The sequence below is a fragment of the Scyliorhinus canicula genome, chromosome 20 (assembly GCF_902713615.1).
Source record: "Scyliorhinus canicula chromosome 20, sScyCan1.1, whole genome shotgun sequence".
Taxonomy (NCBI): Eukaryota; Metazoa; Chordata; class Chondrichthyes; order Carcharhiniformes; family Scyliorhinidae; genus Scyliorhinus; species Scyliorhinus canicula.
Genome location: NC_052165.1, coordinates 58,335,445 through 58,355,257, shown reverse-complemented (window position 1 = coordinate 58,355,257; position 19,813 = coordinate 58,335,445). Strand labels below are relative to the sequence as shown.

Here is a 19,813-nt window from a genome sequence, read left to right as displayed (position 1 = left end):
GTTCCTTGTGATCACTTCGTCATTCCTGCCAAACCACTGACATGGCGCTGCACAGGCTCCCTCACAGAGGGTGCCATCTCTCCCGCAAAACAGCTTTACTAGCATTTCATATTCGTTCAGCTCCGGCTCATCATCCAAACCTTTACTACTTCGTCTTTATGGTATTTGTAAATATCATCAACGTTCTCATCAACGGAGTCAGTATCATTGGCAAAGACATCTCCAGTAAAGTACGACATTGCACATGGAATTATGTGTTCACACAGGGATTCGACCAATTACAAAGTCAGCAGCGAGTCTTGCTGCAGAATCTTTATTTAACATTCCATGCTGCGGAGCTTCTGGAGGACTGAAGAAATTAAAGTATGAGTCATTCGTAACCGTTTTGCAAGTGCTGCGAAGTTATGCTTCAGCTTCACTTTAATAGTCTTCAATGTGCTATTTTTTTCCTTTCTTCCAGTTAATCTGGCATCCTATGCATCCCATGATTTCTGGTTTGTCACAGAATGAGAATTCACGCTCGTCAGGCCGCAAATCTAGCTGGTGTGCTTTCGTAATTACCTCGTTTGTAAAGTACTCATTTGGCTCAAACTTAAACTCCAGAGTAAAGCTAATTGGTTGCCTACACTCTGAACATTTGACGTTCACATCTTGTAGATGCTTTAATATCGGCTCATCATGCTCCTGTATCAGGCCACTGAGTATATACACCTTCTTGAAGACTGTTAACCAGAAGTCTGGAATTCCCTTTGGCTCTTCCAGCGCCTCATTGTATTTGTCGTCCTTCGTCTGGACTTTCATTTGCTTCTCATCGAGTGAGGTGCACGAGCATATCTCATTGCAAATCACAGTAAACGCCTGCACACTCACTGTCTGGACCATGCAGCCACTCGCGACTATTCAGAAGGACTTCTTCACTTTTTCGGGTCTGAATGCTCTGGTCTTTGTCTGAAATTAGGTCAATGAAGAACTGCTCTTCTAGGGGCATCTCCTCCACTGCATTAATTGCTCTGATTTGGCCCACTGAAGGATGCAAAAAACATTGTTTCGCCAAGTGATTTGTTCGGCCACACCTGGAGCATATTTTTCCATATGCTGAACATTGCCATGGGCCATGGCAGTTGTCACATTATGGCATAAGATGGCGGACCCGATCGGCCGCATAAAATGGCTGCCTGCATTGAACTGCGTCACAGTGCTGGTGGCGCTGGCATCTTATTCCATAATGGCGCCAAAATCGTTTTTGTTGAGTATGGTGGTCTGCTGTGAAGCCGTTCACTTGCATGACACATCTTGATCTGGCTTTCTGATTGAAGCTCTTCTTTCTGGGCACGGGTACTTAATGTATGATGTTTACATGCTTTTTCTTTCAGCGAGCAATACCGATCAAAGTATTTTATCATCTCATCGTATCTCTTGTTCTCCTCTTCGCTGTCACAGGCAAAGGTATTGTATAGTTCTGTTGCTTGAGAACCTGCTACCGTGAGCGGCAATGCAATAAGCCTCTCGTCAGGCTGTGCCTGTACGCCAAGGGCTACAACATAGAATCCAAATTGCTGCTTAAAAGCCCGCCAATTTTTTTCTACGTTACCCGAGACTTGAAGCGGGTGGGGTGCCTTTAAACCTTCCATCTCGAATGTCGTCATTTGTTGCTTTCAGTCGTCAGTGGCCGTAGTTCACCAGGTTGATGGAAGAATCTTCTCTTTTTGTTCTTTGGCTGGTTTTGCCTCGTCATGTTACCTTTAAATGTTCTGCATACCTGGTACCATGTTGTGTTCTGTTGTCTTGCTATTGCAGTGGTGCTCCCAGAACTGCTGATGACTTAACTCGAATGATGATTTATTGATTTAGCCTTTATTTTATGGAAGGATTAATATACAGAATACTATACAGACTAGATTGCTCTGGAACTCGATATGCGACTGTCCTGTTGCATCCCTTACTACCAATTGATAAGTGTACCACGTCACATGACCAAGGTCTGACGCCACCAGCTGGTTGAAGGCCACTTTGCTAACTGCAGACAATATTATTCACAGACATATCACCACAGTAAGGTCGTTCACCGGGCCCATATGACGGTGGCTCGGATGAGCAAATTTTTCGGGATAGAGGACAAATGCCCTAGGTGCGCGGGAGGACCAGCGAACCATGTTCGCATGTTTTGGGCATGCCCTGAGCTGAGGGGGTACTGGGAGGGATTTGCGGGGGTCATGTCCCAGGTGCTAAAAACAAGGGTGGTGATGAGTCCAGGGGTGGCAATTTTTGGGGTTTCGGAAGACCCGGGCGTCCAGGGGGAGAAAGAGGCCGATGTGCTGGCCTTTGCTTCCCTGATAGCCCGGCGACGAATATTATTGGCGTGGAGGGACTCAAAGCCCCCGAAGACTGAGTGGTGGCTTGCGGACATGTCGAGTTTCCTGGGGATGGAAAAAATTAAGTTCGCCTTGAGGGGATCTGTGCAGGGGTTCACCCGGAAGTGGCAACCATTTATTGACTTCTTTGCGGGAGAGTGAGCGTCAGCAGGGGGGTGGGGGGAGGGGGGGGGGGGGGGGTAGAGTAGAGTAGGAGGGAAAATATGGCGGGTAGTACCGGTGGGAGGGGAGCGGGCTGGTGCAATATGTTACGGTGGAAGTATTGAAAGTACGTGGCTGTTTGCACATTTTTGCCCCTTTTTGGCTTCCTTTCTGATGATGTCTGTAACTGTTTATAAAGCCAAAAACTACCTCAATAAAATTGTTTATTAAAAAAAAAGACATATCACCACAGAAAGGGCCCAAAGAAACTGCACAACAGCAAGCCTCAATGCACAGAGAAGAGAAACATGGAGAATGGGGTATGAGAGAGGAAAGAAAAGGAACATTAATGTCTACTTTGAACTGTATTCTGGAGAGAACAGTAAATTAAAATGTTAATTCAAATTGTGGGCAAGTGAAAATGTATAGTCTGCACAAATACAGACCTGTAAAGGTGGTTGGAGACGGCATGACATCACTGGTAATGGATGATTTAGCAGCTCTTTGTTTCATATATCTTCATGCATGCTTTTGTTCTTTGGGGAATACTAGAGAAGCATTGGAAGGATTAGTAGGCTGATTATCAACCTGTTTGAACCACATCATGAATGTTCCCACCGTGGCCAACAAGTCTTGCAGTGGGACTTGAATCCAGAGCTTTTGGCTCAGAGACAGGGGTGCCATCTACTGAGCTACAAGATTTTCATGGCAGCTGTTGTGAGGATGGAGAGCAAAGCAGCCTGGCTGAAATGATTAATTATTAAGGCAGCAGCATGATATTTGGCATCCGCTATCACCCAGCAGCTTCAGTTGAACAGTTAGATTAAAGGGCTATTTAGGCAATTGAAGGACACTTAAATGTGAGAATTGCAAGGGTTTTCATTGTGCCTGGAGATAATTGGCCAGACAAGGAACAACCTGTAGTGAATGAGACACAATTTCCTCGGGGTAATCAATGGTTGCTTCGCAATAGCCCAAGTCGTACTCAAATCATTTGCAGCAAACTGCAACCCAGCCACATTTTTGAAACCTCCGTTTCAGGCTATCGACAAGATACATTTTAGGCTGCATTGCAAACAGAATATGTTATGAATCCATCACAAGACAAGTGGGATTATTTCACCTCTTGCCCATATAAAATATTAACGCCACCTGCTTTGTGGAGCCATATTGAACTTGGACCCAACATTTTAAATATAAATGCTCATTTATAGAGCATATATATTAACATGGTTAATCAAAGCTAATTCTTTATTTGACTTGTTTCTACAGGTTTTCTGTGCTAAACTGCTAGAGGAAGCCAATAGCAAGGGTTCCTTTCCTGCAGAGGTAGTAACCAAAATATTCTCCAACATTTCATCCATTTACACCTTCCACAGTCAGTTCTTGCTGCCAGAACTGGAAACCCGCATGAATCTGTGGTGAGTTGTTTCAAAATTTTCTAACTTTATTGTCCTGTACCATTAACTTTTACCAAAGATTTTTTTTTAATTGAAAGGCTCTCTTGATGTGTGTAAGATAGTGCAATGTAGTGCAAGATTGTAATTCATCTTCCAGCAATGAATTACCAGAAAGTGCGGGGTGCATTAATGATGCACCGAGCTCTCCTGGGAAGTGGAAAAAGAACTAGAGTGATTTCCTCCTCTCCCAAAAGCTGTAGTGTCACCAAATGCAAGCAGTCACTTGGTGCTAGGACACTTACAAATTCTACGTGCATAATACTAAATAAAGAATGTTGACAAAATGCATAACGATGTGGGAAACATCACAGGAATCAGATGCGTATGCTCGCCAATATACATGCACTCTGTCCTTGATGATTATCTGAAGTTGGAGCCTTTCAGGAGCCAGGGTGTCTGCCAAACTCAATGTCCAAATGCTACTCAGCTAACAAACAAGGGATCACACCCGAGTCTTTCCTGATCTGTGTGGCTCAGTATCGCGCACAAAAGCCACTTTTGTTAATATTGTGGATTTGAGGTGCTATATGTAAATGGAGGATCTTAGATGGATGATGTATGCAAGATATAAAAACATATCTAAATATGACCAAAGCAGTTTCAGTTTTGCTTCATCAATGATCTTCCAAACATCCATCGTGAGGTCAGAAATGGGGATGTTTGCTGCTGATTGTGCAATGTTCAGCACTATTCGTAACTTTTCAGATGCTGATGCAAGGCGTGTCCCTGTGCTGCAAGGCCTACCTTCAGGCTTGAGTTGATAAGTGGCAAGTAACATGCACACCGCACAAGTACCAGGCAATGGCCATCTTCAGCAAGAAAGAATCTAACCAGCTCCCCATGACATTCAATGGCATTACCGTCACTGAATTCCCATCTATCAATATCCTGGGGGTTACCATTGGCCAGAAACTGAACTGGAACAACTATTTAAATACTGTATCTACAAGAGCAGATCAGAGACTAAGAACTCTGAGGCTATCACCTCAACCTCCTCACTCCCCAAAGCCTGTCCACCATCAGGAAGGCACAAGTCAGGAGTGTGAAGGAATATTCTCCACTTGCCTGGATGACCATGGCTCCAACAATCCTCAAGAAGATCGATACCATCCAGGACAAAGCAGCCCACTTGATTGTCACCCCATTGACCAACTTAAACATTCAATCCCTTCACCACCAACACATAAAAGCAGCAGTGTGTATTTTACACAAGATGCACCACAGCAACTCACCAAGACAGCCTCATCCAAATCCCAAGACCCAAACACCTTGAAGGATAGGGGCAGCAGACGCAAGCGAACACCACCGTCTGCAAGTTCCTCTCCAAGCAACACACCATCCTGACTTGGAACTATATTGCAGTTCCTTCACAATCACTGGATCAAAATCCTGGAACTCCCTTCCTAACAGCACTCTGCATGTACCTATACCACGTTGACTATAGAGGTTCAAGAAGGCAGCTCACCACCACATTCTCAAGGCCCATTTAAAGGAGCGTTTTTACTGAAGGAAACACTTATGAAAGATAAGTATTATTTCAGTGACTTACTGGTAATTACAAGGCAAGACAACATTGGGAGCACAAATTGGTGTTCGACATGTTAAATGGTGAGTGCATAATTTGCATAAAAGACAAAAATTATTATTAAAGTTAGACTGCACTACTTGCCCTTGACAATGTTCTAGTGAAAGAGGTTGCTTGCTTAGGTCAGTTGTACCCCAAAACTCCAATCACCCAAGAAAACTTTGTATGACCTATTTTTGCCCTGTTATAAACATGTTCAGTGTTATTAGTTTGTACGACTGCAAAATTCTTTGTGTCCCCTAATAATCTTGAATGCACCTTTATTTTTCTACTGTATTTTGGTAAATGGTGATGAGACTTAGGGGTGGATTCTCCATCGCCCGATGCCAGTACCGGGTTTCTTGATCTGACAGAGAATCGAGTGTCGGCCTTAAAACGGGACTGGCACCGGGTGCCGATCTCGTCCAATGCTCTGGTCCCCCATTGGTGGCGGCAGCAAGATGCACGCCCTGCGCCGGTGGGATGATGCAAATTGGTCCTTTCCACCCACTTGCATCCGATTAACGAGCTGGAAGCCCAATTTTACAGCCCCCCCCCTCCCCGATAATGCTCCCGGCCTCTCAACCGCGATTTACGCGGGCATGAATTGGTGCAGGTATTTTGAAGTATGGCTGTGATGCGGTGAACCTCGGAGTGGGTCAAGGGGGTCAGTTCATAACAGAGATGCCAAAGTCTATTGGTAGCCCCCCCCCCCCCTCCTGCCCCCACAATGCAAATCCAGATCTCCCACCCAATAACCCCCTAATTAGACCCCACCAGAAACCACTCCCCATCAAACTTTCTCCTCCCCCCCCCCCCCCCCCCCCACCTCCACATCCCCCCGACTTAGCTGCTTTTGGTACTATATAAGTTCTTTTTTTCTCTCCTTTGTTTCTCTACCCTTTTCATCCAGCTCAATGGCCCTCCGACTTTCATCAAAGTTTCAATTTCTTTAAAGATGTGTTGCATATGTGTCCCTCCAAGTTGTAAATCTGGATGGATTAATATACACTGTAAATATGTTGTGTAATGTAATTCTACCCTGATTATAACGTCTGTGCATATATGGAATAACATTAATCTGGGTGTGTCAAGGGACAAGAAAAACATTTGGTGTTGGAATGAGCTTCTTTAGCTGCTCAGGGTTTACTTTCTCGCGGTAGAATCTCATACCAACCTTATTTAGAAACCTTAATGTTGAAGTTAACAAGAAATGAAAACAATAAATAATTGATTATTCCCATATCCCCTTTGTACATTTGTGAGGGAAGCAATATTTTTGGATTTTTGTCTGTGTGCTCTTGCAAGTTGGTGCCTGTGGGGATGTAACATTTAAAGTACAGAATGTACCATGGTTAATAAATTATCCAGCCTCAGAGCAGGGGCAGACCCTGGTTGGGAAATCATAGAATCACAGAATTTACAGTGCAGAAGGAGGCCATTTAGCCCCTCGAGTCTGCACCGGCCCTCGGAAAGAGCATCCTACCTGTGGTGAATGTGATTCACACGGTATTATAATCTGTATGTATATGTGTCTATATTGTAAGTGCAGTTGCACTACCTGACCACCAGGGGGAGTAGCTCTGGGAATACTCGAGAGTTGTACTGGGCTTCTCCCTTGGCTCCGCCCAGGACTCCTCCCCGGGAGCTGCTGTATAAAGATCAGTGCCACAGGGTCAGACGGCCAGTTCACCGAAAGTTCAACGGCTAACAGGTTGGCTCTGTTGTAAGTATATTAAAACCGCTATTCTAATCCTACAAGCACGTGTCCGTAGAATTGTTGGTTCCAACACTACCCAAGCCCACACCTCCACCCCATCCCATAACCAGCAACCCCACCTCATCTTTTTGGACACTAAGGGCAATTTAACATGGCCAATCCACTCAATGCACATCTTTGGATGGTGGGAGGAAGCCGGAGCACCCGGAGGAAACCCACGCAGACACATGGAGAACGTGCAGACTCCACACAGACGGTGAGCCAAGCCGGGAAACGAACCTGGAACCTGTGAAGCAACCGTGCTATCACTATGCTACTGTGCCGCCCTTGATTAACAGGTCACACAGATCAGTTCAAGTGGCAGAGTGAACAACAGCCCATAATGAGCATGCAAAGAGGAGACTTGGCTCCATGCAGCTGACGTGGTGCTGCTCTAGCTCCATGCTGTTGAGTGCACAGCAGCCTCTGGTGACCAGTGGTTGCTCAGATGACTCCAGAGCTGGAGGAGGCAGCAGAAGGTTAGTAATCTTTCTGCTGCTGGGGAGATTGGAGCTAAGAGAAGCCCCAGGGTATGTTCGACCCAGTGAAGCCTTTGGCCCCATGTAGCTGATGCACCATCAATTACACACGAGGCAAGTTGTAGAAAACAAAGTAATGGTTTTAATACTCTAAGCTGTAGCCTGGCTCCTGCTGAACCCAAACTGGAGACAGGGCTACAGATCAGTCAACTATATACAACACCCAGTGGGGCGGAGCCACGGAAGAGCAACAATATATAACACAGTGAGTAACAATGGAACAAACAGTAACAGAGAATATATACTTGTTATACTTTTTTAGTCACAAGGCTCTCAGCTTATCAACTTCATTCCAAAATTGTGCTATGTCCCTTTGAACCTCTCCGTTTTCTGTCACAAAATGCAACCCTAAAAGTATACAGAATATTATTTTAGACATGTTAAAAAGAATTTAACATTTAAATGTATTCATAGAAAATGTTCATGTTTTTCTTGTTAGTTTTGGGAAATTTGTATTTCATATTGAAAAATCCTCTTTGCAACCCCGCCCTTGCTATACATGCGCCTTTGTTTGAGTTCCAGAGACTGTGTTTTATGGAACTATACTTGACTTCCTTGACAGATTACTTCAACATGAATTTTAGTCGCTAATTCTTCCAAGAATTTTTTTTAAACATGGACCTATAATGTCATTTCCCGTTTTGCATAATAAGGTACATAAGTGACCTTTGTGTCGCTCTTACTCTTACATAGCTTTTGCACCTTTTTAATAAGCATTCAAATGACTCATTTTGGAAATAGAGAATAATGGGCAGTAACAGAATTAAACATAGAAAACAGGAGCAGGAGTAGGCCATTCGGCCCTCCGAGCATGCTCCGCCATTCAACATAATCTTTGCTGATCCTCAGAACATGTAGCACTTCCTCAGTACTGGGAGTGTCAATCCAGAACTTTGTGCTCAAGTTCTGGAGTGGGACTTGAACTTACAACCTTCTGTCTCAGAGGTGAAATTGGAACCAAGTGAGCCGCAGCTGGGATGACAACCTTGAAATCTCTGTGAGATCACTTTGCGTAAAGTACACTGTTGAATTTCTAAGTGGTTTTCTTTAAGAATTTACTGCTCGGGGAATCCCGAGCACCACAGCACATGCTAACATCTCATGACACAACACGTTGGAGATCCAGTGTATGTAATCACTCAATTTACCTCCTGCAGGAATACTACACCGCAGATAGGAGATATTTTGCAGAAATTAGCCCCATTTCTGAAGATGTACGGCGAGTATGTGAAGAACTTTGAAATGGCCATGGGGCTACTGAAAACGTGGATGAGCAGATCACCACAGTTCAAAGCCATTGTCGAGGAAATTCAGGTAACCAGCAACGATGATGCAAATTTATAATTTCAGGCATGAAGAATATCTTCTTCAGGTAAAACTCTGATATTTAGACATTGTCTCCGTCACATTTAATGTAGAGTGAATAGAAATACGACGGCAATTTTTACGTATAAACGTGCGATTATAATGCCAGACATCTAATGCAGCATTTGAACTTGTGGCAGATCCTGAAGTGGAAACATTTAGACAATTTAATGCGCCCCAATGGAACAATTCATTTGTGTACATATATTATGGTACATGTTGTCATAACAGCAACACAAATTTGTTGTGCTTTGGATGTTTCACGAATCACCATGAGAAAAATGGATACTACTCTGGGAAGAGAGTGATTAGGATGAGGGACCGAAAGATAAATCGAAGAGCGAGGATTTGAGTTCTTGAATTTTTAAAAGGTTGAAGGAGAAAGCTTAAGAGAGCAAGTCTGGGGCAATCAAAGATCGGCACCAACCCAGTTGCAAAGGCCAAGGGTGAAGAGAGATGTTGGAATTAGACCAATGGAACAATTTATAGAAGAATATATGGAAGAAGGTTACAAAATAAGACCATAAAATGATTTAGGATGAGAGCAAGATTTTGATTTTAATGTTTTCTTGGGTCATTTTTGGTTGTTGGTGGCTTGTAGCAAGTGTGCATCAATAAGTGCAGGAGTGATGAACAAACTTGGCTTAATACTAGACTGAGGGCGCGATTCATTTCTAAGTTAATTTGTGGCGAGTTTTTTAGGTACTTTCCCGCTGGATCTGCCAGCGACTTCTTCACCGCTATTCACTTAGTCACTTTTTTGGGCCCTGGGGAGTTTCTCGCCGGTTTAGCCCACATTTAGGGCTGGATTCTTCCACCCCACCTGCCGCAAGATTGCCATGGGCAGGACACACATCATGTAAAGGTCCATTGACTTGGGGTGGGAATTTCCGTTTGCTGGGCAGACATGGCTGGAGAATCCTCCCCTCAGAATGTCTTTCCGCACTGGTGAACTGAACTTCGAGATCGGGCCGCCATTTTGAAAGGGTGCCTCGATCTCCAAGTGAGCTTGTGGGTCCCCCACACTACCTACCAATGGGCAATACCCCCCTACCTCCCAAAGGGAGACACCCCATCTTGGAATCCCTGAGGGTCCCCCTCTACAGGCCACCCCACACTCCCTTACAGGCCCCCTCCTTCCAAAATCCCCAGCCGTCACCCCCCCTCAAACCTTCCTAAGGCCCCTACTTACCACCTATGCACACGCCTCCCCCAGCCTTCATAGCACGCCTCCACCCTCCTTTCATGGGCATGGCCCCCCACTGCCCCGAGACTTGGCAGTGCCACCCTAGCACTCGGACATCCTTGCCCTGCTACCCTGGAACCTGGGCAATGCTCCTGCCAGCTTGATAGTGCCAGGGTGCCTACGTTCCAGGGGAAGGGCCACCCTGCACCATCTCTGACCACCCGGGAGCACCCGATAGCCTGGGACCCCCCCCATCCCACCTCCCCGGGTGCTATTCCGCCTGGTCCATGTTCGTGGGGACCAGTGCTGAACGGGCCCGGCTGTGGTCTCGCTGGGGAGACAGGCAGATGGCCGGGTAAGCTCACCGGAGTCGGTTTCAAATCAACTTTGGCTCGCGTCATTTGATCCCGCCCCCTTTGGGTGAGCTTCTGACTTCCAATGCCTCCCGGAACTTGGGTAGATCCGACAAGGCGTGAAGGCTGCCTGGAAACCCACAAGAGGCCTCTCCCGGGATCTCTCGGCCGCACTACACGTAAGCGAGAGCTCAACGTGGCCGGTGGATCATGTCCTGTATCCTTATAGCAGAATTTTAGTCAGTTTAGAACTTGTGAATGTGTAGGACAGGAAACCAGCAAGAACTTTGGAGCTGACATACATGGATAAGACATTCTTTGGTGGAATGGAAGGATGAAATTCAGTGGCCTTCATAATGGATTTGACTTGGATGTTAAAGCTCATCTTGGACTCGACAGATTACCAAGATTAAGAACAGACTTGTTCAGCCTGAGAATATGGCCAGAGCAGATAATCAAGTCAATAGCAAGGGAGTAGATTTTGTGACAGGCTGAAGATGAAGATTTCCCTCTCCATTCTTTACTCTGTGGTGGTATTTTCCAGTTCCAGGAAATTTCCAGGTTGACAAGATGTTCCACCTGATAAATGTTGCCTCCCCCCCCCCCCCCCCCCCCCCCCAGCACGCGATTCGCGTCAGTGGAGGCAACCTGCCGTTAGCTAGTGGTGGGATGTTCTAGTCGTGCCGCTGTCCTGGCCAGGGAACCTGCGCCGGCAGGACCGGTCAGAAAAACCCGCCTGTCATATCAACAACGTATTTTCAAACAAATGGAGCTAATTAATTTTAGTTTGAGTGACATTTTTTTGCTATTTTTTCTGAACGGCACCAGCTGCGATTTGTACACTTTGATAATGCTTGTGTCTGTTTTTCAGAAACAAGAGATCTGTGGTTCCCTCACAATACAACATCACATGTTAGAACCTGTCCAACGAATTCCTCGCTATGAGATGCTCCTGAAAGATTATTTGAAGAAACTACCACAGGATTCCTCAGACAGGAAAGATGCAGAGAGTAAGGAAAACCTCTGAATTACTTTGAAATTGGTTCAATACCATGACCGCTCTTTTAGGGTGTGAATCGATCAGATCAGAATAATAAGAACATAAGAACTAGGAGCCGACGTAGGCCATCTGGCCCCTCAGGCCTACTCCACCATTCAATGAGATCATGGCTGATCTTTTGTGGACTCAGCTCCACTTTCCAACCCAAACACCATAACCCTTAATCCCTTTATTCTTCAAAAAATTATCTATCTTTATCTTAAAAACATTTACTGAAGGAGCCTCAACTGCTTCACTGGGCAAGGAATTCCATAGATTCACAACCCTTTGGGTGAAGAAGTTCCTCCTCAGCTCAGTCCTAAATCTACTTGCCCTTATTTTGAGGCTATGCCCCCTAGTCCTGCTTTCACCCGCCAGTGGAAACAACCTGCCCGCATCTATCCTATCTCACCTGAAAAGTTTAAATTCCGCCGTGGTGTTTCTGCAGGAGACTTATTTACGGGTCAGAGACTGTGGAAGGGGTGGGTAAGACTTTGACAGTCGGGCCCGGGGTCGGACTTTGACAGTAGGGCCCGGGGTGCAGCAATATTAATGAATCAAAGGGTTAATTTTCTGCTGCTAAGATCTTGGCCGACCCAAATGGCAGACATGTTGATTGTCTAGCTCTCTGGCAGGCACCCCGGTGGTTTTGGTTAATGTCTATGGTCCAAACTGGGATGATACAAATGTTGTTAATTATTTTCTGGCCTCCTTCCCCGATTTGGATTCACATCAGCTTATTTTGGGTGAGGACTTATTGTGTTCAGAACCCTCGCCTAGATCTGTCCAAGCCCAAATCTCTGACTCCATCGGGGTGGCCAGAACTTTGTTGTCTCTCTCTCTCTCTCTCTCCCCCCGCCCCCCCCCCCCCCCCCCCCCCCCCCCACCCTGCCCCACAAACACACCTTTTGTGAGCGCGACTGGTTACTCAGTAATTGTGATTTCGGACCATGTCCCACAATTCGTTGATTTGGCACGAGAGTCAGCTCCCTCCTAGCATCCACTATGGATATTAGACACACCATTACCAGCAGACAAAAAATGTTGTCAAAGTATGTCCACCGCCATTGGGGAAAATATAAAATTTAATAAAACTGAGTCAATCTCACCTTCTATGCTGTGGGAAGCCCTTAAGGTTGTCCTTAGGAATGGTGGCGCAGTGGTTAGCACTGCTGCCTCACGGCCCTGAGTTCTCTGGTTCGATCCCGGCTCTGGGTCACTGTCCATGTGGAGATTGCACATTCTCCCTGTGTTTGCGTGGGTCTCAACCCCATAACCCAAAGATGTGCAGGGTAGGTGGATTGACCACGCTAAATTGCCCCTTAATTGGAAGAAATTAATTGGATATTCTAAAATTAAAAAGAAAAAAACAGATTGTCCTCAGGGGGGTGATTATCTCATAAATTCATAAAATATAAGAGCATAATTAGACCCATTGAGTCTGCTCCGCCATTCTATCATGGCTGATATGTTTCTCATCTGCTACCTACAATGTTACAGAGCAAGAGCTGGATTGCGAAATCAGCCAGAGCATCTCCTTCCTGGAACACATGACCTAGGAGCGGGAGTAGGCCATTTAGCCTCCTGAGCCTAACATCCTCAGTGTGATCATGGCTGATCCCATCGTGACCTCAGCTCCACCATCCTGCCTGTTCTCTGTCATGATATGCAGACATGCACATAATGAGATACAGCCAGGCAGCTAATGAACACAGAGAACAGGACATAACCAATCAGCAGGCAGAACACTTGGGAGTGGTTTCCCACTCTAAAAGGCACTCCGCCTCTTTCCACTGGGGCATCTACAGAGTGAGTCAGGTGTATATGTCACATAACACCTCCAGCACGTGGCTAAGAGCTAGTCTGGTTCAGTCAGACAGAGAGATCACACTTAGGTTAACAGAGTCGAACTCACAGAGAACTGAGCTAACTGTGTGACAGGTTCAATAAATCAAATTGAACTAACTTCAAGGTCTGAAGTATATTTCAGTTATAGCTGCATCCAGTTGCAGCCCGTGTTATCTCAGTGTGCTTAACACGACATTCTCCATAACGCTTCAACCCATGACCAATTAAAAATCTGTCTAACTCCTCCTTAACTTTACTCGCTGTCCCTGCATCCACTGCAATCTGGGGTAGCGAATTCCACAGGTAGAAAATTCCAAAGATTCACAACCCTTTGGGAGAGTGGTTTTTCCTCAAATCTGTTTTAAATTTGCTACCTTATGACCTCTCGTTTTAGAATGCCCCACAAGAGGAAGCCTCAGCTCCACGTCTACTTTATCCATACCTTTTAGTAGAGAACATATGGGAAGAAACCGGAGCACCCGGAGAAAATCCATGCAGACACGGGGAGAACGTTCAGACTCTGCACAGACAATGACCCAGCGGGGAATCGAACCTGGGACCCTAGCGCTGTGAAGCCACAGTGCTAGTCACTTGTGCTACCGTGCTGTCCTATCTTGTATACCTCAATTAGATCTCCCCTTATTCTTCTAAACTCGAGAGAGTATAGGATAAACTGTTCAATCTCTCCTCATATGACAAACCCCTCGGGCGCGATTGTCCGCTCCCCACGCAGCGTGGGAGAATCGCGGGAGGGCCCCCCAACTAATTTCACGACCCCCTGGTGCCTCCCACGATTCTCCCACCCCCCGCTCGGAAGAATCGCCGCTCGCCGTTTTTCACGGCGACCGGCGATTCTCCCACCCGGATGGGCCGAGCGGCCTGCCGTTCGTAATCGGTTCACGATGGCGGCAACCACACCTGGTCGATGCCATCGTGAAATCGCCGTGAGATGCCCGTTTGGGGCTTGTAGGGGGCCTGGTGGGGAATGAGCACCATGACTGTGCTCGGGAGGGGACAGGCCCGCGATCGGTGCCCACCGATCGTCGGGCCGGCATCTCAATTGGACGCACTATTTCCCCTCCGCCGCCCCGCGAGATCAAGCCACCACGTCATGCGCGGGTTGGAGCCGGCCAACCTGCGCATGCGCGGCTGACATCACATAGGCGCCGCCGTCGCGTCACTCTCGGCGCGCCGACCGGCGGCCGAGAATTACGGAGCGCTGCTCCTAGCCCAGCCGGGAGGGGAGAATAGGGGGCGAGGAGCGGCCTCCGAGGCCGTCGTGAAACTCGGCCGAGTTCACGTCAGCCCTCCCGATTTTCCCGGGAGCAGAGAATCGCGCCCCTCATTTCTGGAATCAATCTAGTGAATCTCCTCTGAACTGCCTCCAATGCCACTACATCTTTCCTCAAATAAAGGGACCGAAACTGTACACAATCTCCTATAACGCACACAAGATGAAGACAGTGAGAGAGGAGCAGTAGGGGCTGGTGGACTCCATTCTTGAGGTGACAGCTGCGACTTTCTTGACAAAGTGACGGGCCAGCTGCGACTTTCAAGAGATATTGTTTATGAATCCGGGGAGAAGGCCTGTTGCCTCTTAGCTCACCACCTAAAGCTACAGGTGGCTTCCCGGGAGATCGTTGAGTTTGGTGTTGGCCCCTCCTCAGTTCAATGCGGCTTTTGAATTGTTCTGTTGGGGTTTCTATTAATCGGAACCTCCAGTTGAGGGATCGGTCATGACTAACTTTTTGGACAGCTTATCCATTCCAGTTGAGGAGGGGGAGAGGGACAAGGTGTTGGAATTTTTGTTGGGCCCAAAGGAAATTATGAAATACATTGAGTTGATGCAGACTGGTAAACCTCCTGGTCCAAATGGCTTCCTCATTGAATTCTATAAGAAGTTTGCGGAGCTTTAATTCTGCATATTCCTTATCCTGGGGTTTGTTGCCCTCTACCCTCACGCAGCCTCTTACCCTCACACAGGCCTCTATCGCCTTGATTCTCAAGAAAGCCAAAGACCCAACAGAGTTTAGGCCATATCGACCTATTTCATTCTTAAATGCGGATGTTAAGTTACTTGCCAAAGTGCTGACGCTGTGGCTGGAGCCCTGTCTCCCAGAAATTATCTTGGAAGATCAGAAAGGCTTTGTTAGGGGTCAGCAATTGTCGGCAAATCTACTTCGCCTGCTGAACCATGTCCCTTTCCCCTCCTCGGTGCCCGAACCGGAGGAGATTGTTTCCCTTGGATGCGGAAAAGGTATTTGATAGAGTGAAGTTCTCGGAGTCAGGTCCTCGACTTTATTTTATCTTTGACAAGCTTCTGTGAGAAATCATTCTTGTACAGATAATTTTATCGGTATTGGCCAAATCAAATTCACTGCCATTATCATTTGATAAGTGATTAGTGTCTTTCAACATTTCTTTCTTTGAATCATTTCATGCCCAATGTGCTTTCCTAATTCTCACCTCTCCTGCCATTGGCATCTCGTGCTATCCACAGTATTTCCCTCGGACTCTCTGTAATTATGGGTGAAGCTACAACCTTCGCTCCTGCTGATGTGGTGAGGTTTAAACTCAAAAGCATTAGTTCAGGCATCTGAATTATTAATCCAATAACATAACCACGCTGCTGCCATTTCCTTAAATGGTGAAAAATTGATATGTTTTCCAGAACACCGTTGACAATAGGATGTTTGTACAAATTGCTTGGCTGCTGGAGTACTGCTCCCAAACTTCCAAAATGTTTTCATTGAGTTTAATTTAATTGTTAAAATTTCAACACTGATTAAGAATCTGAGCCATTGCAAGACTGAGCAGAATTCAGTGACACAATATTGGAGAGTAGCCATTTTCAGATTGTAATCCAGCCCAGGATCCAGCTGCCTGTGATGGGCCATTTGAGTGTCACTTTCAGGGTTATGGTACCACCTGAACTTTTATGTCCGATTGTTTTCCTTTAATTACTCTGTCCACTATTTTCAATTTGTTGTAATTTTAGGTCATTTGAGGATTAATTATTGACTGCATTAGTGTAATATCCAGTTCATTGTGAATTTGAATAATTAAACTGAATGTGTTAATTTATTAATCTATTTAATATTTCATACAGAATCCCTTGACATTATTTCCACTGCAGCCACCCACTCAAATGCTGCAATACGTATGATGGTGAGTGCAAACGTTACATTTTCCTTTTCATTATTTAAGCTTGTCTACAAAGGGCACATGTCAGGATTGCCTATTTGCAAGTGAGCCAGCGTGTAACTACCATGGACAAACATGCTAAATACAAGGGTCCTTACTGCAAAGAAAGGAGTCAGCACTAGTAAAGTCCAAACACATTGTGAGTAGTTGACACAAATTCACATAATAAATATGCATACGAATATTCATATGTCAGATCCTCTCACCAGTGCATTCTTGTGACGTTCTTGAGCATGAATATCCCAGCAATTGCATCTGTTCTATAGCTTGCTGTCAAATCTGATTTATCACAGTGTACTTGATTTCACTGCATAAAGCTGCTGAAGAAATGAAAATGATTTCCTTAATTATAACAATTAAGGGAAGCTCAACGATTGAACTATTAGTTGCACAATGGTTTAAAGAAAGGGTACATACCCTGGGCCGAATTGTCCTTTGGGTGTGGGTAAAATACGACCTGTGCACTTCCGTGGCTCTCAAACTGCTCATCTGACCCATATGTAACGTCACACACCATTTTTTTTCTTTTCACTTTGGAGTTGAGTTCGCTGCACAGTTTATACGCCGTGCTGGAGTGTGTGAGGAGGGGGATTGGCTAGCAGGCTCTGCTTGGTTGTCCAATAGAGTATCCCAGCTCCCAACAGTGCTTAAAGCCCCCCGAAACATCACCTCCACCCACCAAAACCCACCTGAATGGAACACCTACTCTGCAGGAACTTATTAGCACTTGAAACTCAGCCAAGCATTCCGAATGGTCGCAGCTGTCCGCATGGCTGGCTGGTGTGACCCCAGGACCGGGCTGCCCAGGCACGGACTGCTACGGCCCGCAAGGCCGCCATCCTGCTGTGCGTACCTACCGTGGCTCGTGGTTGCGCAGAGTGACAATGGCCGTATGCGTGCGCAAACCCTCCCTCCACCCATTTCCACCCTACCAACCCACTCCCACAACCAGACCCCACCGGCCAGCGAGGCATCACGCAGCCAACACAGGAATAATGCCCACAGTAACCCCTACAGGAGGGCGCTGGAGGGGGGCCGCTGAGCGTACTGCTGGCATGGATAGCGCCAGCCACCAGTACCATTGGCGACAGGGACTGGTGCCGAGGCCAGAGGTGCGGAGGCAGAGTGCCAAGAGGAACGGCTGGGGATGGGGGGGGGGGGGAGAGGGCCATATGGGGGCAGCGACTGCAATGCAGGCTGGGGCCACCGTGTAGCCCGGTGGACCTGTTTGGGTACGGGAGTACACACCATGCCAACGGATTTGCTTTTCACCCCCTGCGCAATTTAACCCTTCATCCTGGCTGCTGCAGACCTGGGGGGACGCACTGAGGCTAAACGAGCAGAAGCTACTCGAGGAGGGTCCTGCAGCAGGAGAGCCTGCCCCAGAAGAACAGGAGCCAGCCGGTGTGGATGGAGAGCCGGCCGCCCAACAGGGTGAGGGGGAGGTGGGAAGAGGCACCGCATGAGGCCTGTCATTCGAGGACCTGCTGGACCAGGCATGCCAATGAAGACTCCGGCTGAGCAGGGGGATAGTGCGACATATCTGCCGAACCGCGAGAGTGTGGGGATGATACCCGCCCCCGGTGGCCATCAAGGTGATGGTCCTCCTGACATTTTTATGCCACAAGACGTTCCGGGAGCCAATGGAGACCTGTCTGGGATCTCACGGACCTCACTGCACAGGTGCAACCACGCCATAAAGGATTCCCTATCGGCACAGTATATCAATTTCAAATGTGGACCGAGCCCAACAGGATTCCCGGGGTTCGCTGCCATTGCCGGGATGCCTTGTCCCCTACACGCCCCGGCTCATGACAGACCGGTCTTCACAAACCAAAAGGGATTCCACCCACTAAACATGCAGCTTGTGTGAGACCATGAGCTGCACATCATACACATCTATGCCTGATACCTGGGCAGTGAGCACAAAGCCTTCATCCTGCATATTCGACAGTTCATGACACCTTCAAGGCGCACCTCTGGGTCAGGGGTTGGCTCTTGGGCGACAGGGGTTATCTGCTGCGGTCGTGACTCATGACGCCTATCCGGAGGCCACAGACCGACGTGGAGACCTGCTGCAACGATGCCCATGAAGCATCCAGAGGCATGATGGAGCAGTGCTTCTGTACCTGAAGATGAGGTTCAGGTGCCTGGATCACTCTGAACGGGTCCCCCGGTATAGCACTAGGATAGTCTCCCACATCGCAGTGGCCTGCAGCGTCCTCCACAGCATCGCAGAGAGGGGCGACATGCAGGAGAGGGGGATGAACAACAGCTTCAGCCAACGAGGAGGAAGCGGGGCAGGGCCAGGATGGGCAGGGCATGAGTCTCAGCAGGTAGAGGTGTGCACCAGGGCTCCCGCGCACAGTATTCTCCAAGTTTACTGACTAGGGGGCCTGGCGAACAGCATGAACATCCCATCCCACCAACATGGAGCACAGGGACTGGCTCACCATCTGTGAGACTGTGCCACATCACTCAGTTACTGTGCCACCTCCCTCTGGGACTGACTCGGGTGTCCTCTGCCTTGGCGACTGCCCTTTCTCTTGGCTCACCGACCAGGTCCACTGGCCACCACTCCGCTGTGGTGAGGGGCCACAGGTTTGGCGGTCCCCCCCTCCGCTCTTCTCTCTCACGGCAGACAATGGGTGGGAAGCGGGTGGCCGTCGTGGCCAGGACACCCGGCCATGGCGGCTGGTATAGCTGCTACCATATGGTGCAGGGTGGGGAGAGAGCACACTGCTGACAGATGGGGTTCGGGCGCCCTCCGGGTGGGGGGGCTGGGGTTACGGGTGTTTGGGACAGGGGTTGGTGCCAGGGCACAATGCCCATCCTGGCTGCCCTGAGGCGATTGTACAGCTTTCGCCAGTCCTTGCGGGGGGTGTGTGTGTGTGTGTGTGTATCCGTGTCCACTATGGGGCTGCTGCGAGCACCTCCCCCTTTTCCACTCTCCCACCCTTCCCCCTTACAGGACCCCCACCCT

General features: G+C 47.6%; 1 protein-coding gene across 14 annotated transcripts in view; it reads left to right on the top strand.

Annotated features, from left to right (window-relative positions):
• The window catches only part of fgd4a (FYVE, RhoGEF and PH domain containing 4a), a 340,499-nt gene that overhangs the window by 282,688 nt on the left and 37,998 nt on the right, over positions 1 to 19,813 (top strand). For all 14 annotated transcript variants that reach the window (XM_038779936.1, XM_038779947.1, XM_038779939.1 and 11 more), the window contains 4 exons: positions 3,786 to 3,934; positions 8,993 to 9,149; positions 11,611 to 11,749; positions 16,736 to 16,794. In XM_038779936.1, coding sequence (XP_038635864.1) covers positions 3,786 to 3,934; positions 8,993 to 9,149; positions 11,611 to 11,749; positions 16,736 to 16,794 — 504 coding nt within the window. The remainder of the gene's footprint in view (positions 1 to 3,785; positions 3,935 to 8,992; positions 9,150 to 11,610; positions 11,750 to 16,735; positions 16,795 to 19,813) is intronic.